This window comes from Diabrotica undecimpunctata, chromosome 4 (genome assembly GCF_040954645.1).
Source record: "Diabrotica undecimpunctata isolate CICGRU chromosome 4, icDiaUnde3, whole genome shotgun sequence".
NCBI lineage: Eukaryota > Metazoa > Arthropoda > Insecta > Coleoptera > Chrysomelidae > Diabrotica > Diabrotica undecimpunctata.
The window spans coordinates 91,324,188-91,346,853 of record NC_092806.1 but is presented as its reverse complement, the minus strand read 5'-3'; the positions used below and the strand labels follow the sequence as shown (position 1 = coordinate 91,346,853).

At 35.7% G+C, this 22,666-nt stretch overlaps 1 protein-coding gene across 1 annotated transcript in view; it reads right to left on the bottom strand.

The window, feature by feature from the left end:
• Positions 1-297: 297 nt before the first annotated feature.
• LOC140439763 (beta-galactosidase-1-like protein 2) overlaps positions 298-22,666 on the bottom strand; it is a 67,897-nt gene continuing 45,528 nt past the window's right edge. The window contains exon 2 of the mRNA XM_072529904.1: positions 298-1,406. Within this exon, the coding sequence (XP_072386005.1) occupies positions 451-1,406 (956 nt within the window). The 3' untranslated portion in view covers positions 298-450. The remainder of the gene's footprint in view (positions 1,407-22,666) is intronic.

Genomic DNA, 22,666 nt, shown 5'->3' with positions numbered 1-22,666 from the left:
TTTTGAATCCATCGAACACAGGTAAATATAAGGATTATTTTACTTTTGATAACAGATAAGTTATAATTTTTTTATTGGCTCAATAAACTAAGTTTGAACTCAAAATAAACAATCATAACAATATATATATATATATATATATATATATATATATATATATATATATATATATATATATATATATATATATATATATATATATATATAGCGTTGTTGTTATGATGTTAATAAAATTTATATCATTTCATTTTAAGTCAGTATACTTTATATTATCTCCGTAAATAAATAATATTATAATATTGTTAAAATAATATTTTTATTTGTTTATTTCGTGACATTATATGCATTTTTAATATTAGTTTGCTTCTTCAAAAATGAGATCTTCTACAAACTTAATGGTCTTAGATCACCAAATTTGTTTATTTTGTGACATTATATGCATTTTTGATATTAGTTTGCTTCTTCAAAAATGAGATCTTCTACAAACTTAATGGTCTTAGATGGACAAAAATGCTCAAATACCAATATCTCATTTTGACCCGTTTTCAGCAACGGAGCAGGTAGGTATGCACTTTGCTGGGGACCCAATCTCAAATATCTTGCCAATACAAAATGATTAACAATTATAAAACCTTTTATCCAATCTCTCATATCTATGTATGTATCCTTGGGCTCATTAATATTAAGAATAGCTTTATATAATTTTGGACCTATGCTAAAACTTGGTTTTTGCCAATTATTAAGTTTATTTATACAAGATTTTTTAAATTGTAAGGGTACTGCTTCATGAAATTTAATAACATCGTTGTTTATTAATATATTTCCCTGACAAATACCTTTATGTTGATTAAATTGTTCCAAGAATCCGTAATTAACTCTACCCCAATTTTCCACAACAAGTTCTACAGAAGCGTTGTGATATTCTTCATTTTCTAACTTTAGACAAGAGTTTTTTGCCCTCCAATATCCAAAACCATCCAAATCTGCCTTGGATTTCAATATATGGTTCATTAATTGTCCGTTTATTAATACTAGCATGGTGTCATTTATCCTTCCTTCTATTTTTAATGTGGAATTTTTAGGAATATTAATTCCAGTTGCTCTATATACTATGTACCCATAACTTTGACCAGACTTATTATTAACATCAATTACTTCCATCGATACCAACCTTTCTATATGATGGACTTCACTTTGGTTTATAATGTCTGCTAATGACTGTTCCCCGATGATGTCTATGGGTGCATACGCGATTCTTTTATGCAGCTCTGGCATCGCAGGTATTTTGATTTTTAGTTTGCTATATTTGGCGATGATTTCCTTGGCTTTGTAATATTTGTCAGTGTAATCACCAGCTTCTGATAAGGGGGCATCGTAATCGTAAGATGTAATATCTGGTTGAAAACCTAAAACACAAACACGTAATATGAGTATTCAAATCATTTTTTAGTTTTACTGTGATATAGATAAGAAATGATAGTTATATGCATATGCAACTGATTAAAGTTAGTTTGCTATTTTTTACATATTCCCGACAATTTTTGTATGTTAGGTTTTTACTTGTTTTATCACTTCAACCCATATTAGAACTATTAATAGTCTTAACAAGCTTACTTCCCAGTATAATCCCAGTTGATATTTAAATGGGTTCTATTTGATTTCAATATCGTGTATATAAAAAAAAGATCCTAGTTTAATAGATTTGTGGAAATTAAGTCCTTATATCCTATATATATATATATATATATATATATATATATATATATATATATATATATATATCTGTGCCTTAAAGGATAAAAATAATTCCTAAATTTTTGTACTTTTTCGAGAAAATTGTGTTTTAAAAATTTTTGTAATAAGAGTTAGAGGAAAATTTTTAGGAAACATCAAATAAATTTACACATTTAATTTTTAAAAACTAAGATAAATAACTATTTGTACTACTAATTTATACAGATGTCAACATCCGTTTCACCTGAACCATATTATGGCAGTGATAGTAATTTGTGACTAGAAAAAACAATTAAACTATTAAACAAACAAAAGTATTTGCAATTATTTGTTGATTTAACTTTATTCTGTTTATATGAGGACTTAAATTTGGATAATAGTTGATACTTTACTCTATAATCATATGTTAATTTGAATCTTAAAACAAAATCTTTAAGTAGAATATTTTGCTTTATTCTAATATATTACTGTGCTTATTATATTGCTGTAGGTAATACAAACAGATAAGATTTGCGAATTAACAGCGACCACAACCTCGTTCACGGTAATCATAATTTAGACAACAGTGAGAAAAAATAATACAGTTTTAAATTTTTTTTAACTAATTAATTTAACTTTAACTAATTTTGATATCTACTTTTAAAAATCCAGTCTAAACAAACGACTCTTACCGATTTTCAAAAAATTAGTCAAACTATTAAAAATTCGGCATATAAAGCTGTTAGAGCGTTGCCTATTATTATATATGGTGACGAAGGGGTGCCGCAACAAACAAGAAGGAACTTGCGGAATTTTTCCGGCTTTTCGTGGGATAAAGACTCCAGCGAATATGCTGATAAGATAAACGACGTAAAACATAAACTAGGTATGCCAGACTTAGTTGCAGGTTGTAACGTATTGGATCTGAAGAAAACAAAATCAGATATAATGACGGCAGGTAGAGTAAATGATTATTTTGCTTTAACTTTTAGAGACGTAGAAGATAGTACAAGAACCTTCGACGGAAAAGACGATTATCCGAATGTCGGTCCGATCCAGAAGAAAATGGATTGCTGATTTTAAAGAAATGTCTGAGTTAATGGGATGGAATAATTTGCAAATGCTAATTTTTGCTAGACTACCTCTAAAAGAAATTGGGAAACTGTATATTCAGTCAGAAAAAGGAGTTAATAGCTGGAAACTCTTGAAGAAAAGACTTATTTTGAAATTCCAGAATAAAACAAGTAGTGTTGAAATACATAAAATGCTGATGCATAGAAAGAAGAAGCATGATGAAAGTATACAAGAGTATGTACTGACAATGAGGGAAACTGGTAGAAGAGGTAACATAGAAAACGAGGTCATAATATAATATACAATAGAAGGCATTCAAGACGACCCTGTTAACAAAGCAATGCTTTATGGTGCAAACAACTTTAGAGATTTCAAGTAGAAAATCAAATTGTATGAACCCATTAAAAAGCAGACGACACGTAAATCCTCTACAACTGAGACGTATAGAAAGAAGTGGACAAAGAATGAAGTAAGACGAGATGATAGAATCAATGACTTACGACGAGATGGACACGAAGCTAGAGGAGATGACAGAAGAATGTCGGAAAATAGGACTAAGAAAAAAGAACAATGTTATAATTTTGGAAATCGAGGACAAAGATCGAGGGATTGCCCTGATAAAGCCAAGGGAATGGAATGTTTTAAATGCAACCAATTTGGACACGTTTCTTCTCGATGCAAGGCTAAAGGAGATAGACCTTCGACTTCTGGTCAGGTAAATGTCATTGACGTGGTATACAAAAACTTCGTGACCTTATAATTTGAGAAAATATCATTACGTGCATTGTTTGATACAGGAAGTGACATAACTGCAATGCGAGAAGATATTTTTGAATCCACAAGGAAAATAAATTCCTGCAGCTAGCTGTATACCATGTATCACAAAAAGAGGTTTAATTCTTTGTAAGTAGGTATATTTAAAAAACCCTTAAAAGGGCTACATCAAAATAACAAACGTTTTCGGAATAATACTTCCGTCATCAGGTAAAAAGCCTAAAACAAGTATGAAGCATTTAATGAAAGTAAACGTGATTGAAATGTTGACTAAGGTTAAAAAAGCAAAATGGTTATACTTACAAGTTAACATGCCTGAGCCACCAAAATATTAGGGTAAAACCCTTTACAGAAGTTAAAGCTACCAAAAATGTACATATTGTTGTTAAAAATGAATGATGTTTAATATTTTGTTATATTTAACTTCAGGCAACATATAACCATGGCTCACGTGAGTACCAGCGTCCGGAGGTTAGACCTCTTCAAACGGACTTCAGCTGGTAACTGATTGAAAAGATAGCTATGAAAGGTGTCGAAAACAGAATGTCAATGTACCATGGAACAGTGTTAAGTTACACATAATATTACTGCAGCCAACCGGTTCAAAAGCTTTAGTGATGTTAAAAATGATAACAGCAATCAGTGTTGGGATTTAAAAATTTTTATTTTTAAATTTTGGATGAAAGATGTAAAATTACCGATGGGGGTAAACGTCATGTTTAAGAGAATGACGTATGCATTAGGCAGCCCATGTTGTTTTTTGTCGTATGGAGTGTGGTCTAAAAGGTGTATTTGTGACTGATTAGTTAAGATATATGATATTGCCATTTATGTTGATCACATCTAGGACAAGGTAAAATTGAATTGTACATATTTGTAGCTAATATAAGACCTCCTTTTTAAATGAAATTGTTTTTGACTGCTCGTATGGTAAAAGGTTTATATAAGTGGGCCCAAGCTGAAGAAATTAAAATTATAACCTATGGGATTAAATTTAGCATGAGAAGGCTGAGCTCCTCAGAGACTTAAAAAGAATAAAGGTACAGGAATTGACTAAAGAGAGGGGGGGGGGAATAAGTAAATTAATCAACAAATTAGAGATAATATTTTGGTTATATTAAATTCGGTTTATATAAACCATGAACTTGATGGATAAGTGTGCTGTACTAAGTTGTTGGCTAAGAAAGGGGAGCAATGGTTGAATAAGGATTTTTTTTATTTAATAATTGGGAAGGTGAGACCAGATGGGCCTGTGTCTGAGAAAAGGAAATAGTGAATTCTGATAAATTGTTGGACTGTGAATTGTGTTTGAATGATTAACGATTAGAAATCGCTAGATCAGTCTTTAATAGAATGCGCAAACTCTTTTGCAATCGTGATATCAATATAAAGTTACGAATACGAATGCTGCGGTGTTATGTCTTTTCTACCCTGTTGTATGGAGTAGAGGCTTGGACACTAAAACAGTTGACCACAAAAAACATCGAAGCTTTCGAGATGTGGTGCTATAGGCGCATTCTCAGAATATCATGGATGGACCGCGTCACTAACACGCAAGTACTCCAAACTTTAGACAAAAGATGCGAAATTCTAAATGAGATAAAAACTAGAAAGATGGAATACTTGGGGCACATTGTGAGAGGTGAAAAGTACGAACTTTTAAGAAGTATCATGCAGGGCAAAATTAAGGGCAAAAGAAGTGTTGGAAGAAGAAAAATATCGTGGCTTCGTAATCTACGTGAATGGTTCGGGTGTAGTTCGATTGAACTTTTTAGGCGCGCTGCTAACAAAGTCGCAGTGGCCATGATGATTTCCAATCTCCGCTAGGAGTGGCACGAAAAGAAGAAGAAGATTACTGAGTTTAAAACTAATGAGTAGATGGAGGATATATGAAATGACAGATAAATAATAAAAGAAATTAAGATGGACAGGAATATGACGTAGACATGAAGAGTAGAGATAATGATGAAATAGTGAAGTATAATGGACATGGGTAGTTATTAAGTTAACAATAGGGTCGGAAAAAGGGGGTGGTGTGATAATAGTGTAAAGAAAGGTGTGGCTTAAAGAGACACAATTATTGAATAGGAATAAATAAGAATAAATAATCGTCCATACCTTTATTCCTAATCAATAATTGTGTCTCTTTAAGCCACATCTTTCTTTACACTATTGTCACACCACCCCCTTTTTCCGGGGGGCAAAAATAATACACCAAAATAAGCAGAAGTTACCATAACCGAAGATGGAATTATTGTATGTAAAAAAAGTAAATAATATGGTAATGAGGATCGTAGTTGACGAGGCGACACACGATGATAATCTATGATGTCATAAATGTCATAAATGACGCCAAGATAAATTAGCAACAAATTCTGAAGAGCTGGATGAAAAAGACAAAATCATAAGTTTATTGGAGAACAACATTATTTCTCTGAAAACAGAGATAACAAACTTCGCCGAGAAAAAAGAAATCGCCACTCAAAATCGCAATACAATAGAGTGATTTATTAGTGTACCCTCTTGGTATACAGACCACACGTAACGGTTAGAGGGTTCTTTTCTGACCGTCTTAAGTCTCAAATCACTTCATCTCTAAGCAGCGAACGTGCGAACGAAAGGCACCGAGTTTTGTGGCTCTCGTGCCATCGAGCCTCGGCGTTCCCGGGCGTCCCGACGTGGTACCAACGAGATTCCACTGACTAAGAATCTTACGACATCAATATTTCAAAAGGTGAGTCTATATTCTTTGTACAGACAACAATAATGAGAAAGGCTAGTTAATTTCGTAATTTATTCACAATTGATAGTTGCTATTTTCCGCTAATTTATTTACAAACAAAATATTGCATTTTTTCTTCATTATTATTGATCATTTAACCAGTGACCTCTTAAGTTTTATACAAAACATTTGGCCACTTCAATCGGATGATAAATAATTATAACTTTGATTCAGTTAATTTCATTGTGTTTTAATTAATTCATTTTAATTAATTGCTTTTTGTTTCTTTTCAATTTAAGCTTGATTCGGTCGTTCGGCATTATTTTTAAATTTAATTTACATAATTAAATTGGATCATATTTACACAGCAATTTTTTAAATTTCTGAATTCAATTCCTGAATCTGATTTTAAATCGATTATTTCTTATAACTCTCACACAGTTTTCAAAAAACAAATTTTTATTTCGCTTCTTTTATCCAAAATTCGTACTAGCTTCGACGCCAATCGATATGACGTTCGAAGTGTGTCGCTAATCGACGCTTTTGATACTGGTCCTAAAAGGGCATCTCGTTCTTTACTTAATTTTCGATATCTTCGTTGTTGTTTTATTTGCGATATAAAGCAAACGTATCGACAAATTAAAGTAAATAAGGAATTTTGGAACTATAAAAGGTTCTCTGGAGATCGGACTTTTTAAACCTCTCCAAGAGTTTTTACTACGTATTGTTACTAACGGTACTTCTTCGTTTTATTTCGCTTAAAAACTCTACAAGAGTGACTCTTAGTTTTTAAAGCACGATGGTTTTCTAGGCAATGGGCCAGCAACCATCTCGACGGACTTCGTCAGAATCACACTACAAGTGATTATCTTTGATACTACTCACCTTCTGCATTGAGCACTCGATTAGCTTTTAAAGCTCGATGGTTTTTCGCTAGACAAATCGAAAACGTCAGCAACCATCTTTATTTTGTTTTCAGGCTTTGGCTTAGACATTTTGACATGTTGTTCGTTGACAAAGAGGAACTTTTTATTTTTACGGTACTGGGCCTAAAATGGAATCCTACAACTGATTTATTTTCTCATTCTTCTTGTGCCTTTGACAAACCGTGTACAAAGCGGGCTATTCGTTCGTAAATCAGTCGTATTTTTGTTGCTATCCTCTTGTTTTTATTCATTTTCCATGTCTTTTGCTAGTCAAACGTCTTCTAAAACCGTTGTGGTACTTCAATGTATCCTGGGACGATGAAACATCTAATCAGATACATCTGACCTCTGTACTTGTATGTGTTACATTTCTGGTGTTATTTCTATACAAGAATATCTATCGCAGGATCGGAGCTCTTGGCAGCTATACTGGTGATTGATCTAGTCACTTTTGTCATTGAGTCTAGTCGCTTTTCATGCTCGCTCTGTCTCGACAAGATTGGAACTCTTGGCAGCCATATTGCTGGCTGATCTAGTTACCTTTGTTAAAGAGTTCTCCTTCCGATCTTCCGATATTTGATCTGACTCGACGATTGCGCTCCCTTGAGCTAATTTTTCTACCCAAAAATTGTAAATCGTATTAAACACATACAAGAACTGATACAACACATTACTTGGCATTATATGCCTTCTAATCAACACCTCTCTGATTGTGTTAGTCGTGTTTTCTCACCTGTACAATTATTACAATTTTCACCAAATGGGCATTTTCCTACCGTGGATCTCGTCGAAATATCGTTACTTCCCGGCTGTCATTGAAGACTTGAAATGGGACACCACGCCGAGATTTCGACGCTGTTCTTCTTCTTGTCTTTTCGCACCCCACGGAATTCTTATAGGAAAAGGGGCCAACGGTATTATGTATGACACAGTCTTTCTAGTTTAGTCGGTTGAAAAATTCTACTGATTCGACGCTATTCTTTTCTAATTGATGACATTGTACGCGTTGTTAATCTAAGCGCAGTTTTAGATGGCATCCAACAATGTTCTGTGGTCAAAATATGACCGCCGTTTCTTTGTCAATTCATATTTTATTCTTACTTAGTTCTTTATTAGTATATCGATCTTTTTATGTATATTCTTTATACTTATCCTTTCAGCTGTTCTTAAAAACATTCGTTTTTGGTGCGGGAGAATGTTTGGGAAAGTATGTACTATTTCTTTTCATATTTTTACATTTAATATTTTTCTTTTAGTGTACTATAATGTGATCTAATTTAATGCTGTATTCTAATGACTTTGTTAAAATATATTGCTTCCTGTTATTTCGTAAAATTGTTAAACTGGCTATCTCATTTATTATGTTTTAAGTACGGAGAATTTGGCTTCTCTTTTGTATTTTGGGTCACAAATATAGAAACAAGTGTACGGATTCGTATTACCGTGACAATAAACTTAAATTATCGCTACTCAAAATCGCAATACAGTAGAGTGATTTATTGGTGTACCCTCTTGGTATACAGACCACACGTAACGGTTAGAGGGTTCTTTTCTGATCGTCTTAAGTCTCAAATTACCTCATTTCTAAGCAGCGAACGAAACGCATCGAGTTTTGTGGCTGTCGTGCCATCGAGCCTCGGCGTTCCCGGGCATCCCGACGTGGTTCCAATGAGATTCCACTGGCTAAGAATCTTACGACATCAATGTTGCGTAACAACGATATTTAATATTTTTTATTTTATTTTGTATCATATTATTTTATATCACACTGTATTTTAGTTTAGGATTTCTGAAGTCAGCGGGAGATTTCTGAATGTTAAGAAACGATTACGAGCCGAGTGATTGAAATCAGTTTTGCATCCGTTCGAATCCAGCATTGGACGAGCGCTAGGCTCTAGGAATGGCGGTTTTTGGCAAAACATCGGTTTTCGGATATACCGGTTTTGTTTGCGTACGGTTTAACCTGGCGGTTATAACCGGCCAAAAAACCGGTCTTTCCAAAAACCGGCTTTCGGTTTTTTTAATCCAATAGGTTACAAGTTTGCACTTTCAGTTTGCTTCGGAATTTATAAAATAAAATAAAATTTGACTTACAGTTTTGTTTGGAATAATTACTTGAGAATAATAATTATAATTGGGATCCAAAATAATAGCTAACCTAATCCTAATCACCGTAAAAACCTAATAACTGGTTTTTACTTTAAAACTAAAAAACCGTTTATAGAAAAACCGGTTTTCGATTAAAACCGGTAGGTTTTTCCCATCCCTACTAGGCTTCTGTCCGGCCTAGCCGCACCTCAGAAGGTTTAATACAGTTGGCATATTAATAAGTTTATTCAGTTCGTGTCAATATTGTATCCCCGACAAGTTATCTAGTTTTATCCACATAAATTCAAACTAAATTTCATAAATCAGCTATCGTAAGCAAGTTATCGGCGTCCAAAATACGTTGTTGTAATTGTGTAAATAGACTTGTTAAAACGTTCTTTTCGAAACTTTTACTTGTCCCAGTTTTCTGGGTGCTCCTTCAAAGAAGTATATAAAGTGAACCTATTTCCCTAAGGACAAAAGTTGTTCCCCGAGGGAAAAAACAAGCGACCTAGTTTTATAAATTTTAGTAACATTTGTGAAGTGAATACTATAAACTCTTTTTGAACATTTATTGAACATTTTCGTTATTTCGCTATTTTTGTTATAATTATTGGACATTATCATATTTTTAGAGGGAATTCTTATATTTTCGCTATCTCTCTGTGTTTATTACTATTCTTCTGTTTTTTAAATTTAAAGATCAAAATATTGTTTCACATATTTCCCGCTCATCAAATTTTTAACTAATTTACTCAGCTAATCATGAATAAAACGGTTGACGATCTTATTACAGTAAAAGATGACCTTGTTAAGGCAAGAGGTCGAAGTAAAGCTTCGACAACTAGATTGGAGAATTGGTTTAAAGAAAATGAAAAAATTAATATTTCAAAAAATTAACTGATTTCTAGAAAAGACTATTTATCAAAAGTTTTTGACAAATATCTCGAGGTTCAAAATTAATTAGAAACAATAGATGATGCATTTGCTATTGACATGGCAGATGTAGAAGACAGATTTTTAACCTTAGAATCAGCTCTAAAGGATAAAATTGACACAATTTCAGTAAATTCTGTTGTGAGCACCTCAGATCAACAAAATCATTCAAATAACCATCATATCCGATTACCGGAAATAAAAATTCCACATTTCGATGGAAATATAGCAAACTGGCCTAGTTTCATCGAGATGTTTACAAAACTTATCGTAAATTATTCAAATCTTTCAGATATTGAAAAACTAATTTACTTAAAATCAATTCTCAAGAACGAGCCTCTACAACTAATTGAAAATTTGGAAGTTGTAGGCTTAAATTTTTCCGTTGCTCTCGATACACTTAAGAATAGATTTGAAAACAAATGTTTAATAATTAATACTTATTTAAAACAACTTTTGAACGTTCCTTCATTAGCAAAAAATACTGCTCAAAACTTGCGAGAATTCTTAACTCACATAAAAATGAATCTAAATGCGCTACATAATTTACATATCTCCAACAATCTTGCAGATTTAATTTTAGTTCACATATTCACACAAAAATTAGATTTTAATATGAAACGATCCTTTGAATCCCAAAGAGATTTCAACGAACTTCCTACAATAGATGAGTTTTTGACTTTCATTGAAAAGAAATGTAAGATATTGGAAAATTTGATCAAAGAAGAAAAAACAGTTTATAAATCAAAACCTTCTCTTCATACCTCTGTAAATAATAGATATACACCTTTTAAATGTTTCGTATGCAATTCTAACTCACGCAAAGTATACTCTTGCCAACAATTTTTAAATTTGTCCGCTCAAGAGACAATGCAAAAAGTAAAAAACAAAGGTTTTTGTCTCAATTGCCTTGCTAGTGGTCATATATATAATTCTTGTTCCTCATCTTCGAATTGCAAAACCTGCAATAAAAGACATCACTCTTTGCTTCACATTTCGCATCCGTTGGAAAATACTTCACGGCAAAGTTCGTATAGGTCGAATTCTGAAAGTCGACCCTCCCAAAATAAATTTGTTCTTAATTTACGTCATCAAAGTCCAAATCAGCATTCGTCTCAATCCTCTTCGGAGAATATTCAAGCAAATTCGCAGAACAACTCTGTTCCAAATGCAATTCCGCAATGTTTACCAGATACGCAAAATCTTCCAGGTCCGAGCAATATTTCGTCCCACTCCGTATATTCGAACAATCTACAAATTTTACTCGCAACTGCTTTGGAAACTGTTTCTTCTTCTTCAAGTGTCCTGTCCATTGCGAACGTTGGCTATTAATATGGCAATTCTGATTTTGTTTGCGGCGCTTCTAAATAGTTCGACCGATGTGAGCCCGAACCACTTCCTCAGATTTTGGAGCCACGAGTGTCTTCTCCTGCCTGGCCCACGCTTACTGTCTATTTTTCCCTGGACAATCAATTGCAGTAGACGGTACTTATCGTGTCTCAATATGTGGCCTAGATATTCAAGCTTTCTTTGTTTAATTGTATTCACGATTTCTTTCTCCTTTCCGATTCTTTGGATTACCTCTATGTTGGTGACATGTTCGGTCCAGGATATACGAAGAATGCGTCGGTACACCCACATTTCGAATGCTTCTAGTTGTCTCGTGAGCGTCCAGGCCTCCATACCATACAGTAAGATCGGAAAAATGTAGCATTTAACTAGACGTATTTTTACGGGGAGAGACAAATCCCTGCTTATGAGGAGCTTTTTCATATTGCTAAATGCTGCTCTAGCTCGTTCTATTCTCGCCTTAATTTTTGTGGCCTATTCCCATTTTGCATTTACGTTGGTGCCAAGGTACATATAAGATTCTACATGGTCAATTAGTATGTTACTTATCCGTAACTGTGGAGCAGGCTGTTGCATCCTGCTTATCAGCATCTACTTTGTCTTCTTGAAGTTGAGGCTCCTCACTAACTGAATAAACTCTTTCCATTACCTACTGTAATTCGTCTATGGTACTGGCAAGGATCACCGTGTCATCGGCATATCTTATATTGTTCGTTAACTCGCCGTTTATTTTTATGCCCTCATTTGCATTTTCCATACATTTGTTAAATATTTCTTCAGAGTAAATATTGAATAGGAGTGGGGATAATATGCACCCCTGACGGACACCTCTTTTGATCTGCACACTTTCAGTGAGTTCGTTGCCAATTTTTGCTCTTGCTGTTTGACCCAAGTATAGGTTTGCCACAATTCGAATGTCCTTGTCGTCAATACCTGTCTTTCGCAGAATATCTATCAATTGTTCATGATTGACATTGTCAAATGCTTTTCTAAAATCCACAAAGCACAAATACACGTCCTTATCAACGTTTCTACACCGCTGTATAAGCACCTGGAGAGCGAAAATTGCTTCTCTAGTTCCAAGTGCTTTCCGAAAGCCAAACTGCGATCTATCAATATTTGACTCACATTTATCATATATTCTTCTATGAATGATCTTAGTGAACGCTTTAGTGACATGATTGATCAAGCTTATAAGCCAGTAGTCATCACAGATCGGGGCATTTGGTTTCTTCGGGATTGTAATAAATGTTGACTGCAGCCAGTTCTACGGGATCTTACCGCTATTATATATATGTTGTTAAAAAGTTCAACTAGATTGTCAAGGAACTGTTTGTCTGATTTACATAAGATCTTTAATATTTCGCAAGGTACATTGTCCGGACCTGCTGACTTATTGTTTTTTAGTGCTGCAATGGCATCTTCTATCTCCGATTTAAGGATTGAAGGTCCTGTTTCTCCTTCTCCATATAGGTGATCATCAGTCCTGTCAGATGCAAATAATTTTTCTATGTATGATTTCCATGTTTCTAAGATCGTTGATGGCTCCGAGATAAGATTTCCATCGCCATCTTTTATGCTGTTGGGTGACTTATTGAATTTCCTCTTGTTTGTCATTGATTTTATTTTTTTGTGCATATTGTAACTGTCGTATTTTCGTTCGTATTGTTCTATTTCCCTGCATTCGTTGGAAATCCATTTTTATTTGGCTTCTCGAATTTTCGTTCTTATGATTTTGTGGATCTGCTGGTATTTTTCTGCATTTTTATTCTTGAATTTACGTCTTTTATCCATCATATCCATTATCTCATCAGACATCCATTCTTTCTTCTTCCGTCTGTCACGCTTTAATAGAGTCACGCATGTTGTTTTTATTGCTTCCCTCGATTTATCCCATCTCTCTATTATGTCCGACGTGTTCTCGTTAATGTCGTTTATTTTCTTTCCTAGTTGTTCTCGTACTCTTATTTCGGTTTCTGGGTTAGTGAGTTTCTTAATATCAATTGTGTTTAAATTAGATCTTTTCTCGAGCCGTTTTACTCTCTTGACCATTCTGCATACCAACAGATTGTGGTCCGTAGGAACATCGGCACCTGGGTACATTGATTCCTCATGATATTGTCAGGTGAGTCAGCGGGGGATTTCCATGTGTAAAGTCGACGTTTGGGGAGCTTGAAGAGTGTATTACTTAACAGCAGGTTATATTCCTGGCAGAAGCATATAAGTCTATCACCTCTATCGTTTCTCTCTCCTAGGCCGAAGTTACTCACGATCTCATTCACCTTGCCTCTGCCAACCTTTGCGGTAAAATCTCCCATCACTATTGTTACTTCATGTTTTTTTGTCATTTTCATCAGGCTTCCCAGTTGTTCATAGAATTCTTCGCTGGTTGCCTTATCTTAATCTGCCGTTGGCGCGTATACCTGTAATATGTTAATATCCACCGGTGTTGCTTGAAACTGTTTACGATGTTCAAAATAATCCCATCTCTGTTCGTTGTTTAACAGACTCCGAGAGCCAAGTTTCGTTTATAACAGACAGGTTAGCCAAAGGAATTTGTTGTTCACCCTATACTAGGAATCTTCAAATATCAGGTATAGCTCAAACTTTTTCTATTTTAAACAAGATAGTAGATCTTAAAATCTATTGAAACACATCTCCTGGTAAAAACTTTAATCTGTCCTGTGCTGTCCTCGAAAGTATTACGTGCCAGCATCCACAAGTCGCAAAATACAAAAAAAAAAAAATGTACTACTTGCAGATCCACATTTCTGTACCCCGTCAGACATCCTTTTAGGAGCTGATATTTATTTTGACCTAGTTACTTAGGGCTTAATAAAATTGGGCCCCAACCTTCCTATTCTCAAAAACACTCATCTGGGTTTGTCCAATATCAAATCTTCAGAATTCATATCCGAAATTGGACAGTATAATTGTATCACCCAGTAGACCGAATGAATTTATTTGTAATTAAATACACACACGTAGTTAATTAGGTTACATACACATTTGGTCAATTATCAATAATATAATTTGGACATCAGTCAAAAGTGCTGACAAAGTTAAACAATTTACATAAATTAGATACACATATCACGCGAGGTCCGCGAAAATATTGACCCAATTAAAACTTATATAAAACTAAGATCTCTTGCCTAGAGAAGCATTCAATCAATATTCACTCAACAAACTTGATAGCCTTCAAGAATCAACTTCATCAGTCTCTACTCAAAGTAATCCCGGGTCAACACCCATAGTATACGTCTCATCAATAAACTCTGCTACTATTATTTGGTGTTTCCATTACAACTGAACGAACATCTTCACTGAGCCAACGAAGGGGAATTTGTTCATGGTCCTTCGAGAAACAGAATACTTCAAGGAAGTTTGAGAGAGCCTATACAGTCCACGCCAGCAACACCCTCAGTATCAGAGAGAGACCACTAGACCCATGAGAACGAAAGCAGTACCAAAGCCGAGAGCCATACTAGAGCCGAGAGCAGTACCAAAGCCGAGAGCCATACTAGAGCCGCAGAGCAGCCAAAGGACAGGACCAATTGCAGAACCCACCAGAAGCGAGGGATCCTCAACGTCCAAGAACACAAAAAACCGTAAGTTTTTGAATAATTACAAAATCTAACTTTTACAATCTTACAATTTAATAAGTTTTTTTTATTACAATTTAACAATTTAGAACAACAATCTCCACTCTATCAATCGTATAATAATGTACTTTAGAATGTATAAGTACCATTTAAATAATACAGAGAATTGATAAAACAAAAATAAACGTCATTCACAGCTAAAATTTACTAAACAGTAATTTTGTATGACAATTTGAAAAAAGAAACATTCATACATATAGCTTGCTTTTAATTTCAATTAAATACTTTATTTCGAAAAATTAAAATAATTACGTAGCAAATAATTTCATTTATTTTGATAACAATATATATATATATATATATATATATATATATATATATATATATATATATATATATATATATATATCATTATAAGAGTGTGTTGATTACATCTCGACCTACCTCAGTAAAAAGAATAGCACAGCAGGCAAGGTCAAACTCATATTTCGCTAAATTGCACATTCCGATAGAAAAGAAAGTGTAATAGTACAGGTATATTTAATAAATAACGTACATTTCGTATTGTCTAATATATTTACCGCTGAATGTAAAAATTTATAAAAATAATCATGGAAAGTGTATACGTTAAGCAAGCGGAAATAGGAGCAGAAATAGCGAAACTCGTTTCAAATACAAAAAAGGATTCCCAATCTCGGAGAAATCAACAATACATCCGGGATAGACAGGAAAAATTAGAAGAATATTGGGCAACATTTTTGAATAACCACGAAAAGCTGCTAGAAGGGGGTATAACGAAAAAAAAATATTTTGAAACAAAATACTACGATCAGGTATTTAAGACATACATTGAGGGGAAAACCCTATTGGAAGAATATGGAAGGGTGCTGAAAAGAGGAAAAGCACCGAAAGTAAAGGAGATACAGATAAGAAAACAAAGAATCGAGGAATTATTACGGCCAGAAAATGAACAAGACTTGCAGGAGGATGAAGAATTGCAGTCAGAGTTAAGAGAATACATGGAAAAGGTGAATACACTAATGATTGAAGCAGCAGTAAATGAGGAACTAGACGCTACAGATGATGGAGAAGTAGAGAGAATAAATCATCTAAAGAGGAAAGTCAGGGAAGTTTTGAAGAAAATAAGGCCAGGAATGCAACGGCCAGAAAGCACACAGAGGAGGGACGGTGTGACATTGCCGCAGGTAAAAATCCCTGTGTATGAAGGCAGATATGAAACGTGGAGAACTTTCCACGATCTGTTTACTAAAGTAATACATGAAAACGACCAGTTATCAAACGCAGAAAAAATGCAGTACCTAAAAACTCAAGTAAGAGGGGAAGCCAACAGAATGATACAACACTTAAACATATCCGAGGCCAACTACGAAGTGGCCTGGAACATGCTAAAAGATAGGTATGAGAACCCAAGGATGATATTGTTTAAATTAATAGACAGGATGCTACTAGCGCAGAAATTAAAGGAATCTTCTGCTAGAACATTGAAATCACTACATGACACCTTCCACGAAAGTCTGGAAGCCATAGGAGGGTTAGGAACAGACACGGAAGCGTGGAGCCCATTGATAGCCCGAATTATCATAACGAAATGGGACAATGAAACTAGGAGGCTGTACGAAAACCTCATTGGAGACAGTAGAGAGATACCGACGTACAAATCGACACAAACATTCTTACAGCGAAGATTTCAGACACTGGAACTGCTGGAGTCAGAAAAAAGACAAGAGAAGCAAGGAGGATCTCTTAGGAAACCAAGAACACGTTGCGTGATATGCAACGGAGATCACGGAGTACCGAACTGCAGAGAATTTCAGGAACTCAATGTAAGAGACCGGAACAGGATGATAAAAGAAAAAGGATTGTGTACAAACTGCCTAGCACATAAAAAAGAAAAACAATGTTATTCACAATATAGGTGCAGACACTGTGACGGAGACCACCACCATATGTTGCATTATGAAAAACGAAACACAAGTAACAAAAGAAACTCCAATGAAACGAAAGGAGAACAAACACGAGAAAGAAATGGAAGAGATTCGAACAATAGAAGAAACGGGTACCAAGCTAATAGGTACAGAGGAGGAAATAATAATCCATACAACGCCAGAGAACAAAATAACGGAAGGCGAGAAAATACACAAGATACCAATGGGCATAGGAATAGCAACGACCAACAAAGAGGGCAGAATTAGTAAACTGTGCAAGCCATAAGGAAGGTGAAGCATTACTAGCGACAGCTGTGGTACGCATAAGAGATGCGAAAGGAGATTCACACATAATGAGAGCACTAATCGACCAAGGGTCACAATGCGCATTTATAACGGAACAAGCTGCGACGACGCTAGGAACAACAAGGAAGCCCATACAGGCGACCATATCCGGGATAGGCTCGTCAGGAGAAAAAACAGCCAACTGGAGTATGAAACTTTTAATCGAAACTCATTACGAAAGTGACTTCGAGATGGAAATAGAAGCACTAGTACTACCGAAGATAACAAGGAATTTACCGGAACAGGATATAATTCTACCGGACTATAACGAGAAAAATGCAATACTGGCAGATCCAAGATATTACAAGGTAGGGAAGATAGACTTACTACTAGGAGTAAAAGAATACAGTTACATATTGACAGAAGGGATGCACAGAATAAGTAATGGACTCCTGAGTCAAATCACCAAACTAGAATGGATAGTTTCGGGAATAGCACGAGAAAGGGAGAATATAAAAGCAGAAGTATGCTGTATGATATCAAGACAAGAAATGGACGTACAAATAAAGAACTTCTGGGAATTAGAAGAAGTAAATCAGGACACAAGTTTCTCAGTGGAAGAACAAGAATGTGAAGAACGGTATCGACAGACTGTAAAAAGGAATGAAGAAGGGAGATACGAAGTAAAAATTCCGTTTAGGGAAGACGTCGCAAAGTTAGGAGAATCGAAACAGCAAGCATTCGCCAGATTGATGCAACTAGAAAGGAAGTATGCAAAAGACAAACAGTTAGAAGCGAATTACAGACAATTCATGGAAGATTATGAAAACCAAGGTCATATGGTAATAGCAGAAAACCAGGGAGATGGGTACTACTTACCTCATCATCCAGTGAGAAAAGAGGACAGTACTACAACGAAAATAAGAGCCGTGTTTGATGCATCAAGCAAAAGCTCATCGGCAGTAAGCCTCAATGATATTATGCACACAGGGCCGAAATTACAACAAGATTTGACAAATATACTATTACGATGGAGATCCAATAAGGTAGCATACTCAGCGGATCTGGAAAAAATGTTTAGACAAATCAGAATGTCAGAAGAAGACCAAAAATATCAAAAAATTTTGTGGAGAAAGGACACAAAGGACCACATACAAGAGTATAACTTAACGACGGTGACATACGGCATGGCCGCAGCACCCTTTTTAGCGTTAAGAACAATACAACAATTACAAGAAGACGAAGGAGCGAGGTTCCCGTTGGCATCGAAAATTGTAAAAGAAAACATGTATGTAGACGATATACTAGGAGGAGCTGAGACAGTGCAGGAAGCAGAAACAGCCCAAAAGGAATAATTACAACTGTTCAGAAAAGGAGGTTTCATTCTTAGAAAATGGTTGAGCAACGAAGAAAAAATAATGGAGAACGTACCGGAGGATATGAGGAACGTAGACTCCAAGGCATTCAAACAAGAAGAAGTACGGAAAACGTTAGGAATACACTGGTCACCTAAAGAGGATATAATCACATTCAAAATAGGGATAACGACGGCAAAGAAAATAACGAAAAGACACGTACTGTCAGAAGTAGCAAAACTATACGACCCACTGGGATGGATAGCACTTGTAGTAATTCAGGCGAAAATTTTCATACAGGAATTATGGGAGCAAAAGACCAGTTGGGATAAAGAATTAACTAGCAACCAACAAAGCAGGTGGAATACATACCAGGCGCAATTAGTAAATCTGGAGAAAATAACATTGCCCAGGTGGAACAACTTAAGCAAGATAAACAGAGTAGAACTACATGGATTTGCAGATGCGTCTATGAAAGGATATGGAGCGGTAATCTACTCAAGGGTATTAGGCCCAGAAATCAAAACGAATCTAATGATAGCAAAATCGAAAGTCGCACCATTGAAAGGGAAAACGGCGTTACCGAGGCTCGAGCTGTGTGCCGCGGTACTACTAGCAAATTTAATGAAGAAACCCTACAAGCATTGAACAGGGAAAACACTGAGGTATATGCATGGTGGAAAATGTTCGTCGCCAACAGAGTAGAGGAAAAAAGAGGCGTTATAGGACCGAAAAATTGGCATAAGGTAGATACAAAGGAAAATCCAGCGGACATCCTCTCACGTGGAAGTACCGCATCAGAATTATTAGAAGCAGAGCTATGGTGGAAGGGACCAACTTGGCTGACTAGTAACAAAACTTTAACGCAGGAATCAGAAGAAATACCAGAGACAAATGAGGAGGAAGTCAAAACGAAAACAACGGTGCACACGACAACGATAAAGGAGGACATATGCGAGAGATTCTCAATTTTAGAAAGAATGAGAAGAGTACTTTGATACTGTAGAAGATTTGCAGACAAATGCAGAAAAAAGAAGGACAATGGACAAAGTCAGCTTACAGTCCAAGAATTAGAGGAAACGCTATTAAAGGTGATAAAGCACACACAGCACGCCTACTTCAAACAAGAAATAAATAAGCTGGAGAAGAAACAGCAATTAGACAAGAAAAATAAATTAGCGTCATTGGTACCATTCCTGGATAGACAAGGAATTCTAAGAGTCACCGGAAGACTGAGACACACGAATCTAAAGTACGGAGAAAAACATCCGATAATTTTGCCAAAGGATAGTGCATTAACAAAGTTACTTATAGCAGATAGTCACGCAAGAAATCTACATAGCGGATTACAACAAACACTACAGTACATAAAAAGAAAATACTGGATAATCAACGGCAGAAGAACCGTGAAAGATCATCTAGCAAAATGTTTAAGGTGCAGGAGGTATAAACGCCAAGCAGCGCAACAATTATTGGGAGATCTACCGAAAGACAGAGTGAACCCGAATCATCCCTTTACTAACACAGGGATAGATTATGCCGGGCCAATAAAAATAAGTACCACGAGAGGCAGAGGACAGAGGAGCTATAAGGGCTACATCTCAGTATTTGTGTGTCTGTCAACGAAGGCAGTACACCTTGAGGTAGTAAGCGATATGTCTACGGATGCATTCATCGCAGCGTTCAAGAGATTTACAACGCAGAGGACAGTGCAACAACGTATACAGCGATAACGGAACCACATTCGTAGGAACAGCAAATTTGTTGAAAAAAGAAAATCAAAAAATAGACGACGAGATAAAACAAGGATTACTGGCACTAGGTACCCAGTGGCATGTCATACCTGCATATGCACCACATTTCGGAGGATTATGGGAGAGCGCAGTGCGAATAATGAAATATCACTTGAAAAGAATCATCGGGGAAACAGTTCTAACATATGAAGAATTGAGTACGGTGTTGACACAAATAGAAGCATGTATGAACTCGAGACCATTATGTGGGTCATCAGAAGACCCTGAAGGGAAAATAGCCCTGACACCAGCTCACTTCCTTATAGGGAGAGAAATTATATCACCAAATCGGGAAGAAGAGCTTACGACTTATTTGAAGATGCCGACGAGGTGGAGATTATTGGAGAAAATAAAAAGAGACTTCTGGAAAATTTGGAAACAGGAATACCTGCACCAATTACAACAGAGAAATAGATGGCATAAGGCGCACCCTAAAATAAAAGAAGAAGAAATAGTTACAATTAAAGAAGAGGATACACCTCCAGGCAGATGGCCATTAGCGAGGGTAACAGAAACACACCCTGGAACGGAGGGATTAACCAGAGTAGTAACAGTGAGAAAGGCAAACGGGAAACTGACTAAAAGACCCATACATAAGCTAATACGACTGGAAGAAGAAAAACAGGAAAAGCCGAAGAAGGCAGCAGCACTAAGATATCCATTATTTGCGATGGAAATCGGAGCGAAAGAGTACTGGAACGAGTCATATTCCTGAAGCTTTCACCCAAATGTATCGCCCAAAAGAAAAATATTACATTACTCCCCACTAGCAGTGGGGTGGACACAGCAGTGACGAGTTACCTGAAGTCGCCAATCACTCCCGTGGCCCAACTGGTGGCGAGGACACCCCGCAGGTTTAACACGCCTCTAAACACCTACCTTGACATACCAGGAGGAGAGCTACGTCATGTGTTACTTGAGGAGGAGAGTCTGGAACAAGAAATGACGCATACGCAGTGGCGATCGATTCACGAATCTAATTGGCATTATTTTGTGGCCACCGGGATCATTACTATAATGGTAATAATTGGGATACTCACGTTATGGAAGTACCGTCCTGTTGCACGACTATGTCGTTCAGGGAATCCACAAACTCAGACTAACGAACAGGAAGTACCTGTATTAGTTAGCAATCGGCACAACAATGTACCGTCGACTTCCCAAGCTGACATCCCACTCTCCACATTTTCATCCAATTGCCCTAATTTTAATCTAGAGATAGAGTCGGACATTGATAGCTAGGGTACGGTTGGAAGATTATTGATTATTCTTAAACTATTTATAATTTATGATGTTTGAATTTTACTATGTTATGTAATACTTCTATGTAAACTTTGAGTATTGACACTTGGGCCAGATTGCCCGATTCCGCAGTATGTCCAATATCAAATCTTCAGAATTCATATCCGAAATTGGACAGTATAATTTTATCACCCAGTAGACCGAATGAATTTATTTGTTATTAAATACACACACGTAGTTAATTAGGTTACATACACATTTGGTCAATTATCAATAATATAATTTGGACATCAGTCAAAAGTGCTGACAAAGTTAAACAATTTACATAAATTAGATACACATATCACGCGAGGTCCGCGAAAATATTGACCCAATTAAAACTTATATAAAACTAAGATCTCTTGCCTAGAGAAGCATTCAATCAATATTCACTCAACAAACTTGATAGTCTTCAACGATCAACTTCATCAGTCTCTACTCAAAGTAATCCCGGGTCAACACCCATAGTATACGTCTCATCAATAAACTCTGCTACTATTATTTGGTGTTTCCATTACAACTGAACAAACATCTTCACTGAGCCAACGAAGGGGAATTTGTTCAGGGTTATACTGTAGGTGGAAATATCCCATACGCTCGTTATGCAATGTTAGGATCAAACGCAACTCCTTCAACGAACAATGCTCACTCACATTATTCAAATATTTCATTACACGCACAAACTGTTGATCTAGATTTTTTTTTAAAGAAATTTTGGGAAATAGAAGAGACTAAACCACTTCGTTTTCGAGAACGATTTCCGAAGTGGAAATTGAAACGTCAATAAACGTATTTTAACCTTTAACCCATTTACGGCT